Here is a 12,074-nt window from a genome sequence, read left to right on the forward strand (position 1 = left end):
AAATCTTTCGAAATATTTCTGGGTGCGTATCTTGAAACTTATCCCTGTGATTATGGGACGATCTTCGCCGTCGCTTTCAACTTCGTGAGCAAGGAAAGGCAATCAAACAACTGTCCGTCTTAGAAGCACTACGCCTTTATACCCGCCTTCGGTAGTCTGGTGGAATCATGAGGATCTGCTGCTCCAGCTATGTTTGTTATCTCCGGATGGGACGAATGGCCTAAACCTATTGATTCTGTGCGTACCTCGCGACCGGCTGGTGATTCGATAAGTCTTATGTACCCGACTTTCTAGCGTTGTAAGAGCAGACAGATCTCCTCCAGCCGTTGAGTATGAAGATATATATACTTGGCTAGATCTACTCTAGGAGAGGCTCTGGGCAATGCTTCCCTTTATGAATGAATCCACTGAAAGCCATATTTCTAATGAGTGGTAGAGTCAGAGAAGGCGCAGTATAAATACATGTATGTATATGTTCATTTGTTCGCTTGATCCATGATGTTTTACGCCATTGTTTCCCTGAAAAGAATATGTTCGTGCTCGCTTCGATCTCCGGAAGAATATTTCACGTCCACGAGAGTAAAGTATGCGGAAGTACATGTAGCCACTTGCCATAGTTCGAAGGGTCTGCGCAGGTGTAGGTACATCAACTATCCGTCAACAGCATCAGTACGCATACGTGCGTACTCCCCGCAATGGGCGTCCCCTGGACTGTTTAGTTCACATTGAATCCCGGCATACCTGATGAATACACGTTGTGAACCCCCGGGTTCGGTTGCTAACCCAAATCCAGCCTTATTATTAGAGTACATGTAGGCACAACTACTACATGTAGTACTAGTAGTACATACATTCAGCTAAACTTGCACCAGGTCAGTTAGCTTCACTTACAGACTAACCATAAATTATTTGAAGCTACTAATGAAATTTTCAATACTCTTGTCTGAGTGTTGAGAATTGATATCAGAGAGCTTTATAAATAAAATGATTCCAAATGATTTATCCGGAGCTCAGCGGTCATCTCATCCTCATTGCTCGCTGCAGCATGTGCCATCATACGTTCTAAATCCTCATTGTGGCCACACCTGCCTGTTTATGGCTGAAACGGCTGAGTACCCCAGATCTGAGAAATTTTTATGTAGAGTAGAGTAATATGTATCGTAAAACTAAGAAGAAAAAAATGTGCACAATGCAATAGCGACAGCGTCCAGAAATTATGCAGCACACAACCTTCCGGCAAAAGAGGCCTTGTACGGAAAAACAGGTTATCAAACCTACTACTCATTCCAACCCTCAATCATAAACTCAGTTACAACATCTCTCTCCTCTTTCTTTAGCGGTCTGACTTGATCGTCAAACAATGTCCTCTCTACGTACTTCACCCTCCCGTCCCGACCCACAAGTATGATTGTCTGAGTCTGAGTTCCATATTTTCGGTCGCGCCACCATTGAGTTTGAACATTAGCCTTTGCTGGGTCTCCGTCTGTGATTGGAGTCATATCCGCCGGATGTGCATCCACGTTCTCATGGGATGCAGAAAAAGCCGGAATATAAATACTATGCTTTAAAGACTCCATCTGGGTGTGGTAAGACGCATTATCCCTGCTCAGTTTCGGCAAAGTATCAAAACTCAGCACGCCAAATAGACTCTCCAACAACTCGTCTTCGTTTTTTCCTTCTTTGACTGCGGTATCTACAACCTCAGCTAAGATACCTTCCCCTCTCTTCACCTTAGGCCACGGTTCCCCGAATAACGAATTACTAAGCCCCCATGTTTCTCCTTTCTCGCCGGCTATCCAAGTTGCACCGTTTTCAACCCCGTCGTCTCCGGCCGGCGTACGGTTAGAAATTACAGCAAGTGGTTGGAGACTTCCGAGTGTAATATCCTTAGGATGGAGGATCCCGCAAAGAAGAGAGAATCCACCGACGCCGTGTAGGTCCCCCGTGGCATGCAGGGAGTGCAGCCATTCGGAAGTGGAGGAATCAGTTGCGGTAGAAGTAAGGAAGGAAGTAACCATAGCACCCCGGGACTTCTCAGCCAGTGCTGCAAGAGAGGTGGGTTCGCGGTAGTTTGTAAGCACTGCGAGACGGCCAGTGCGGGTTATGCCAAGCCATGTACCTGTGGGGGGTGGGGTTAGCTGATGAATGATTGGAGGGGCATGCCGGTTGAAAAGAAGGGTGAACAGGCGGGGGACGAAGGAGATGCAGAAACGTAGACAGACCTCGTTCAGGACGGGCCAAATCTCGACCCGACAAGATGTGTGAGTTGGGTTCCTCCCAAAAAGCTGCACGCGCGGTAGGACGGTGGAGGAATTCCTATCAGAGAGAGGGGATTGAAATTAGTAGCTGCGACATGCGCGATTAACTTCGAATCTTGGATAGGTGATATTGGACGCATGCTGATCTTTCTAATCTTGGATGGGAGGGTGGGAGAAAAAAAAGGGAAAAATACATACATCTCTGTTAGAGAGAAGTATCAAAGAGTATTCTGGATGCGCGGTGGTGACAAGCAGGATACACATTTTATGATTTTTTATATGATGGATCAGTTAGGATTGTTGCATATACCTCGCAGATGAAGAGTTTCTCGTGTTCTGTAGGTACTCTACTACGAAGTGTCCTTAGGTAGGAGTTTCGTTTATATGTAGGTCAAATCAAAGACACAATAGTACCGAGGAGGCGTTTTTTAATGGCGGGGTAAAGTGGGTATGTAGGCAAGTTTACGTGGAATGGATAAGTAGATGCGCCTGGGGGATTGGAGGTTTATTTAGCTAGAAGGAGTTGAGAAACCTCATGCCAGCGCAACACGCAACAACCCAAGCAGGAGCATCCTGTCGCATTTCTCTAGCATGAGCATACAAATAATCGGTTCTAACTCCTGTGTTTGTCTGCGGGATGGTATGAGAGGCAAAGCTCATGATGCGGCGTGATATTTGCTGGCAACTGGCCAGGATGAGCTGTGGTTGGGTTTAAGGATTTTATTGTTCGGTTTTTTGGGGAGAAATACTTGTACTGTACACACTGGTCTGCAGGTACAGTTCATATCGCTGAAACCATCAACCGTCGCAGCACTTCTACATACATATGCGAAGCAGTTGAGCCTCGGGGAAAGACTGTGCTTTTTGGGGCAGTTGGAGAGACTCAAGATGAAGTTAACGGGTCTCGGCGGCCCTCGGGATATTCGGTGTAAGGGTAGATACATGTACATATGTATTCTACCGGATTCTTTCACGATTCCTCTCGGGGGTTGAATTGGATATCACACCCCAGCTGTCGAGTGAGTAGGAGTTTGCTCTGTCTCAGGGCGTCCAGGTTGTAGAGTACGGGTGGTAACGGGCCGGGTGGTGGTGGTGGTTAGGGCTGCTCCAGTAGGTGAGTGACAGCATCTGACAGAGCAGAAGTTCCTATCCCGCTTTCGTGACCCTACACTGGCCGCCTCCGCAGAACTCGGCCTAGGCGGTAAAACATACAGATTCGACTAATCTCCTTCCGGTAACTGCTCTTGACCCCGGCTGATGCGATCACGGGGTTGACATTGGACTGGACCATATTCCGAGTAGGAGGTCATGCACAAGAGCTCTTGGAGGTGTGGAGGGGTTTCCCAGACCTTTTTTCTGCTGCTGCTACTGCTGCGGCTGCTGCTGCTGGGTACCCCTCCGCATCCTCCGCGTCTGTACCACATTATTACATTACTATGCTGCTGATGCTGCACATTGTATCCACAACGACAACTCTGATACAACAACTCACCTAGCTCTTTTTTTTTTTTGTGTCCCCTCTTTTACTAGAAGGTCAACTTCCCCTCTTCCTTCATATATATCCTTTCCGCCCCCCCCCCTCCCATTGATTCTTCCTCTTCCTCCACATCTTCTACCTCGTCAAAGAATCAGTCCTTGTCTACCTTTCTTGACGGAAGTAGCTACAAACACTATTCCAACAGCCCAAAAGTAACCATTTACAAAAAAAATTTCATTGTTCACATACCTAGTCTAAAATCATGTTTGGCCTTCTATCAAAACTGCTTTCGTGAGTATCATCCCTCTATACTAAAACACTGACATCACGCGACCATGTAGAGTCCCTACTTCTACTGTGCAATCACTGACAGTTCTGTAAATAGCTCTATCGCAACCTTCCTCTTCCCCGTATTCGCGTCGTACAAGGCCCTCAAAGCAAACGATCCATCACAGCTTACGCCATGGCTGATGTACTGGGTTGTTATTGGATGCATCACCGTGGTTGAGTCATGGACAGGCTGGATCCTGTGCTGGTTAGTTTCTATATACACTATATTTGCCTCCTGGGAGCCTAACCAAACCCGCGTTCTAGGCTTCCATTCTACCAAGAGATCCGTGCTGGTTTTATGATGTGGCTAGTCCTTCCACAGTTCCAGGGCGCCACGAGACTTTACGTAGAACATGTACACCCTACGCTCGAGGCTCACGAGAAGGAGATTGAAGACCTTATCACCCGAACTCACGACCAGGCCAAGGCTGCGGGAATTGACTACATCCGAAAACTTATCCACATGGCCAGGGAACAGTTATTTGGACCTCTGCCAGAAGGCTCAGAAGCAAAGATGCAGCCACTCTCTCAAGACGCGGCTTCATTTGTCACAAATTTGTTCTCAAAGTGGAATGTTGCACCAATCGCCTCGGGCGCCCCTCAAAGGGCTACAGAGTTCTACCAATTCCTTTCTTCGGCACTTCAGCAGCAGACACCAGAGGGAGGGCCAGCTGGAACTCCGAACCCCGCAAACACTGCGACTCTGATTCCTGCATCTATCGAAGGAAAGGAAGAAAAGGCACGTTTCATTGAGATGCAGAAGGAGAAATTGAAGACACTCATGGCTGCGCTGGAACAAGAGGCGGAAACAAACCGAGTTTCTGGGGATGCAAGCCACACTAGTGTTGCAGCAGTCCTTGACAATGCGTCTGATGCCAACAAAGCAAATGTTTCGAGGTCACCAAGCTCTGGAAATATGGCTGGTGACTTCGACCATGTAACAATGAGCGATGCCGAGAAAGAGGGCCTTACGTTCATTGGCACTCCAAGGACTGGTGGGTGGTTTAGTTGGGGCGGTAAACCAGTAGCAGGCCCCGCCGGCGGCGAGAGGAAAGAACACAACGAGTAGTCTCTCCGGCCTTCGTTTGAAGTGTATGATTATTTGCTTGTACTTGATGTGCTGTTCTTACCGCCCCAATGATTGGGATTATCCCACTCATCAGGGGAGACGTACATACATGGTTAGACCTTTTCTTTTGTAGTGGGCGGCCTTATGGGATCGATTCTTTGTCTCTCTTGCCTGCGAACCAATCGTTTACTGTATTTTTCTTTTGTATTGTGATGTTTTGTGATTGAAGTGGATATGGTGTTTGGTTGGAAGGACAGGACTTTAAAATGAAAGGAGGGACACATGTGTGGGTTTACACTTCATTCGTGCCTTTACCGTGATTTTTGTTGCTGTAGCTGTGAGAGCATGTGATTTTCTATTTGCCTCGAGGTTAGGAAGTTCACCGATCAAAGTCAACGCCAGTCAAACGGGCTGTGTGAGGTTGTGAACGCATCGGTACCGGCTTTTTTGTGTGTCACATCTCCGTGGAATACTAACTTGACAAATTTTAACGGCTATCGTGGCCTTTGTTACGTTACTCGGAGTTGTGTGCCTTACGTATTGCACTTGTGTGACTTGGGCGACCACTGAATACGTCATCGTGCTTTAAGTTGCGGCTCAACGGGGGATCTGGGCAGGGTTGTAATGGGGATTGCCGTATTTGACGTGCAGGGGCCACGTCTCGGGATTCGTTCGGCATCCCGAGTGTGATATTCTCTCGGAGATAAACTCATATATACATGTACGTGTCGGCGAGACTACATATCTCTTCCTACATTTCCTTGGGAGAAGTAGGCGCCCAACGAACCCAGAATCTATACACCCTCACCAAGCTACAGAATATATCACAGATTGAGCAAGTATGTGGGATTGGTGGCTTTTCCCGTACTGCTTAAAGATTCTCAGGCTGTTTAGTACGGATTGACGACACACCTTATAGAGAAGGTATATTGGTTGCTTAGATTTTCACAGAAACGTATACTACATTCATTGCCGTTTTAGTAGCCATCAACTTCATAAAGCATTAAAACCACAACCTCAGCGATCAGCGGAAGAAGGCAGTATAATTTTTATAACTACATGTACTTACATGTAGTACTCTATTATCTAGCGCGACGAACTCTCTTCCGCGAATATTCGTAGATAGGGCATTCCTAAACGGGACGTTGTGGGGTACCTTTGTGAGTGTAAACGTACCTAACAGTCTGTACCGGTATATATTGACCACATTATCCACCTCGCTGGTTAAATGGTAGAGACACTGTCCTACCAGATACTGTAATCATATACTACTGCGCTGCGTGCTTTGTAGTAATGACGCTCGATAGACCTTTGTACCTGAATAGAGTGCCCTGTCCACGAACTTTCCTGGGTAGGAAGCACGTTCGTCGCTGCTCAGATCACTCTACATATATTTTATTTCGGCTATCGTCCTAATAATATATACATGTATAGACCAAAAATAATAGGAAATTTATGCATCGAAATCGGTAAAACATATAGAAGGTTTACTAGCCGAAACCAATCATGTGGCTGGTACGCCTATTGCTAAAGTACCATGTCACAAAGTCGTACCAGCTCAAAAAGAAGGATCATCTTCCTCATATACTACGGTATCCCCCATCTTCTGAAATGCGCACCACATATATCCTACTTTCCTCGTTCCACTCCACCTCGTTGTCTTTCCTCGCAAGTTTCTAGGTAAATAGCACCGGATAGTTGTCCCTAGAGGCATATCTTTCTGATACTGATGGTGCTACTCTAGTCATATACATAGCTTCTTCCTTCAGATGGTTTCCAAATTGAGAATATAATTTTCTTCGTCAATCACGAACAGCGAATTATTATGAAAGGTTGTTTGGGATAATTGAACTTCAGTCCCCGAGCTCCCTGGATCCGGAAAGTTGCTGCTCTTTTCACCACTACAAATTTTAGTGTACCTATGAGTTTGGCCCCTAGGCATATTGATTTTATTGATTTTATTGATTTTATTGATTTTATTGCGGTGGTGGGCGATTGCTGATATTACTGTCGAAATTATATAGAAAATTCTAATATTCGACCCCACAAAGATTAGCTTGTGTCTCCCTCAGAGATCTCCCCTCATCGTTAAAGCACTCACAGCACAAACACCTCATCTAGCAACCTTGCTCTTGGAACCAAGCAACCCAATTTTCTGTAATAACTCAACCCTTCTCCGGTCCCCAGACAATACCCATATATCAGTTCCCCCTTTACCCCTATGTGGGGGGTGACGTTTCCTCTCTTTAAATCTGTGACGCTAATACCTATACCAATAATCCAAGTGGCTACCATAATAATTGACATATACAGCGTATATACTGGTGGTAAACTGGCATTATGGTACAGCATAAGGTCCATGGTCGTGTGCACTGCCGTTATAATAGATATCAGGAGAAGCACCACACTACAATTGGCATGAATCAATGATTGTTTTGGGGACACGATAGTACATATATATCAAAGGATAACATACGGCAGTACAGCAAGCCCCAGCGTTAGCTCGGCCCCCGTAAGGCAAATAGTAAGTATTGATAGAAAAAGTAGTACAACAGTAGTAGGTACAGGGTCAATACCGTGCCAGCGGCTATCTCGTTGAATCGGTTCGCCTCACACGGGCTCCAAACTAGTGCTTTTTTGATAAAGCATGGAGTTTTGGTGTTTTGCTCAAGGCCCTCGAATGGCGTGGGTTCTGGTCTCATTTCCAACTTCTGTTATTGTACTAAAGCTGTCAATCCAACAAACGAGGGGAATCCCACGCTATTTATTGTCCTGCTATATCATCTGTATAGATATGCTCGAGGATTTATAGGCTAAATCATTTGAGCCAGACAATACCCCTCGGGTAAGTATTGTTTTCATGTACAATAAAACTTGAAGTAGTTTTTGAATAACCCCCCAGGTTCTACATTAACTCACGAAGTATTATCAAAACTCTTGACCAAAATGTCAATACGGATTTTAGATTAAGAAGAGAAATATCATCGTTAAAATATCACCGTCCCGTTCGTATCCAGTGCAACATTAATCAGATGCCTTACCAATCCCGCGGCTATACATTGGGGGCTGTGTACCAGAATAGATTTCACCACCAAATAGGTAATCACATAATTTAACATATGAGCACATCCTTAGTGCTACTAGTAGTAACTAAATGTAGGGCTGTAATTTAACATATGCGCTTACATCTTATCTTCTCTAGCATAGTAGAAAAGAAAAGGGGCTAGAAAAGCGATTAAAATTATCGTAAGCCTTAACGTGCATGCCTAGCTATCATAACCAGGCTCCTTCCCTCCCTCCGTACCTTCCTTTTTGTCCACCCAGTTTTCCACATCAAAGAACAATCGTTATCATTTCCCCAAAGATTTTTTGCCATGCATGCGAAGTCCAATCAAAATGATACAACCCAAACCATATTTGAAAAAAAAGAAGTTAAAATAATGTAAATCCGAAAGAAAAAATCAAAAAACAAAACTCGTTCAAAATTTACAGCTCGACATGCTCTGGCGCTATTGAAGTAACGGCCGAGGTTACGGCTGACGTGACGGCTGAGCTAACCGCATTCGGCTTAAAATTGCCATTCTTGAGCTCCTGGAAGGCGATGTCGAATCGCGCACCAAGCATCCAGGCGATACCGACCTATACTAAGTTAATACAAGGTACATGTAAGAGGTGCGGGGGGAAAGAGAAGGGGGGGGGGGGGGACGAACCATGATAGCAGATATAACAAATAGAGTTGCAACAATAGCTGCAATTAACAGGAAGATCTCCTTCTTCGCTTCTGCGGCCTGCTCTGGTGTCTCACCAGTTGCTTCCTGCTGCCTGTGGTTTGCAATCTCGTCATCCCCCTTAGGAGTAGGGTAGATTGATTCGATGAATTGCTCAACCTAGAGTTCAATCGTCAGCAAAATATAAAACTGGTCCGGAATAGGAACCAACAGACCTTTCCGCAAGCTGCGCTAATCTTGAGGAAGTTAGGGTCTTTGGGTGTGTTTTTCTTGTGGATGACTTTCAGGTACTTTCGGAAGACCTCGCACACAGTCCTTAAGTTCCCAACTTCCAGCATCAACTCACATGCCTCCCCCTTTGCAATTTTAACATTTTTGTGATATACGTCCTTGTTCCTGAAAACTAAAGAAAGCGTCGCAATAGCCATGACCTGCGGGATAGCCGCAAAGTTGAATACACTCTGTTCTCGAATACCGGCCAAGTAGAAGAGACACTCATCGGCGTGGCTGAGCGCATTCAGACACATTTCAGAAATGCAGTTGAGCGCCGCTTCTTCATTCTCGGGCTTAGGAAACTCGCTGTAAGTTTTGATATATTTACTCCAGATCTCTTTCGGCCAGAACCTGCGTCCATCTGCAAGGTCTTCTGCGTAATCACGGATGATGTTCGTCTTTTGGAGGAACAGTCCCATCGCATTTGAAAGATGGGGGCGGTCAAGAAGTGCCTTGTTGGCCTTCTCGGAGGCGACGAAAAGACGGGTCAAACCCTCCCCGACAAGCCCGGCAACGTAGTGGCAGTATAGATCATAATCGGCGACGGTGTTGACACCGTTGACGTTGTGTTCAGCGTTGTTGGCATAATCGGCCATACCGTTCCCCATCTTTTTTGTAATGTCCTTGATAATCACCCGGTGAGGCTCGGGTATGAGGGCAAATTCCTTGATCACGACATCAAATTCGACACAGAGCTGCCTGTCCTTTTCATTAGGGCCATTGCCTTTGTAATTCCAACCCTGCTTATCGAGAACCTCGTCGAATGATCGTAAAAGAGGCTCCTTCTCTGATAGCGCAATTGTCATGTCATCTTCAATGGTGTCGAGACCGCGTAGGATAAGGTAGAAGAGAGCGACCGAAACGCAGAGTTCCGGGCAGAGCTCTTGGATCACGGCGCTGAAGGAACGGGAGGTGAGATCCAGGAATTCGAAGCATCGCTTGAGAGATGGAGATTCCTTTTCTTCATCTCGCTCATGGAGAGGAGTGTGCCAAACTTTCCTAGATAGATAAAATTTGGTTAGAGATAGGGACTTTGTTTGGGAAATGCAGGCGGAATGAGATGATAGAAGAAATATAAATGATAAGTCAAGTCAGAAAGAAAGGGGCGATAAGGATTCTCACCATTGAATGATTGCCCTTAACTGATTGGGGTGGCAAGTATAGTGCAGGAGAGTCGACGTCTTCACCATTGTTGAATTTGATGTTTCTATGGGTGAGAAGGAATTTGGTGGAGGCGGTGAAGTAGCAAAGGGAGAGAAGTCGGCGGACGGGAGAGTTTTCATAATATTATTTCCCGGAGAAGGGAAAGGGAAAGGGGAGAGGTTTACAAAAGAGGAATAGCTGGGGGACCTGCTTGGTGGAGCCTTTTGGTTGGACGGGGAGGTAGGAGCTGCAGGGGTTCCGAGACAGGGTGATGTACGGATAGTGGCAGGTTATATAAGTGTTTCGTAAGGATATAGAAGACTCTATTCGAGCAGATACACCAGCAATCAAATAGACACAATGATGATGACGATATTGATGTTGTTTTGTTATTGAACAAAAGTGTGGTGTCGAGGAGAGTCAAGTCTCGACCTTCACGACTCACCAGTTAGTTATAGGCAGATGGATGAACAGTTAGTAAGTTCTGTGTAAACAAAACAGGCTCATCACAAGTATACAATGTTAAAAGATACGGCGTAGCAACATGTATGTAACATCAGGATAACCGTCGTCAGCCTCTTCTTTCATCAGCAAGAAGGGTGTTTCTTCTATCAGAATAGCCGACCTGCCCCGGAACTCATCCCACATGACCTAACGCCAACCGGGTAAACAAAACCTTCTCCGCACTCAGTCAGGATACATATGCCAGATCATGGCTATCACTCGTTTGATTTCTACTCGCGTGCAAATCTGCTCAATTTTACATTTATCCGTACACGCGAACTTAGTTAGTCAATATCTATTTGCATACGTATAATTGGTTAGAATATGTAAGTAATTGCAGCCTTGCCTAGCTACAGCCCGTCTTTTTTCTTTTTCTGCATGTTTTCCTGAGATACTTACCTGTATCTCTTTCTTCAAGTACATATGTGCATGTAATTTCAATGTGTAGGTAATTACATGTATATTGAAATGTTTTTGTACTTATACGTACTCAAAACAGGAAGTTGCTAGTACATGGACACAATGACCATCATGGCACATCACTCGCACAACGAATATATCTCTCTGTCGGAAATTGATTTGTTTTCCGGCTCCATATAATTCTTAATATACCGGACTATTCAGTTGTTTCCACTATCTACTACAGCGGTATTGTATTGACACCAGAGTGACTAATAGTGATTAATAGTGACAACCATATGTTCTCTCCTAGGCTCGGAAGCCATATTTCAACACTCAGAAAAAGAACCTTAAGTTTTTCTCTCCGTATTTTTTTTTTTTTTTTTTTTTTTTTTTTTGCTTAATTCATTAATTGCACGCACCCTTTCAGCTATTTCTCCCAGTATTACGAACTATGTACAGTTTTGAGAAACACAGGAAAAGCACTGAACTTTCTATTGCTAGTTGGTACTGGAGTGCGGAACACTCAATGTTGGGAATAGTTATTCTCAGAGCTTAACGCTTTTGCTGATATTTCCTCTCATGAGAACGTATATCCTAGTAGGCAATCAATTTAGGGTTTTAAGATTCGTTGTGCATAAATGTGAAAGTTAATCCAACCTGGTGTTGTGGGAGCAGCTGTATCATAAAAGATCAATGATTATTCATATCCTTGTTGGTTAAATAATGCATGGGCTTGGATACACCGTCAGTTTAAGGTAGCTCGATCGACTTAGTAGCTCCCTCTCAATTAAGAAATTGTCCCCAAGATACCGTACTCTACATGTAGTTAACCCTGATTCCTAGGTACCCCACCTAAATTTGAAGCTAAGAAATTGGTAACCACGCACTTT

The 12,074-nt window shown here is 45.0% G+C and overlaps 3 protein-coding genes across 3 annotated transcripts; 1 reads left to right on the plus strand and 2 right to left on the minus strand.

The window, feature by feature from the left end:
- Window positions 1–1,277: 1,277 nt before the first annotated feature.
- Window positions 1,278–2,018, minus strand: H6S33_000662 (uncharacterized protein; the record flags this gene model as incomplete). The annotated part of the gene is made up of 1 exon (XM_044832064.1): window positions 1,278–2,018. The coding sequence occupies one exon, from the start codon at window positions 2,016–2,018 to the stop codon at window positions 1,278–1,280; it is 741 nt and encodes a 246-aa protein (XP_044700221.1).
- Window positions 2,019–3,997: 1,979 nt separating this feature from the next.
- H6S33_000663 (uncharacterized protein) lies at window positions 3,998–5,134 on the plus strand (the record flags this gene model as incomplete). Its single annotated transcript, XM_044832065.1, has 3 exons — window positions 3,998–4,026; window positions 4,121–4,270; window positions 4,330–5,134. The coding sequence occupies 3 exons, from the start codon at window positions 3,998–4,000 to the stop codon at window positions 5,132–5,134; spliced, it is 984 nt and encodes a 327-aa protein (XP_044700222.1).
- A 3,486-nt stretch (window positions 5,135–8,620) lies between these two features.
- On the minus strand, window positions 8,621–10,325 carry H6S33_000664 (uncharacterized protein; the record flags this gene model as incomplete). The annotated part of the gene is made up of 4 exons (XM_044832066.1): window positions 8,621–8,773; window positions 8,845–9,021; window positions 9,078–10,134; window positions 10,258–10,325. The coding sequence occupies 4 exons, from the start codon at window positions 10,323–10,325 to the stop codon at window positions 8,621–8,623; spliced, it is 1,455 nt and encodes a 484-aa protein (XP_044700223.1).
- Window positions 10,326–12,074: the final 1,749 nt, after the last annotated feature.

The sequence above is a fragment of the Morchella sextelata genome (assembly GCF_020137385.1).
Source record: "Morchella sextelata strain SCLS chromosome Unknown scls_1, whole genome shotgun sequence".
NCBI lineage: Eukaryota > Fungi > Ascomycota > Pezizomycetes > Pezizales > Morchellaceae > Morchella > Morchella sextelata.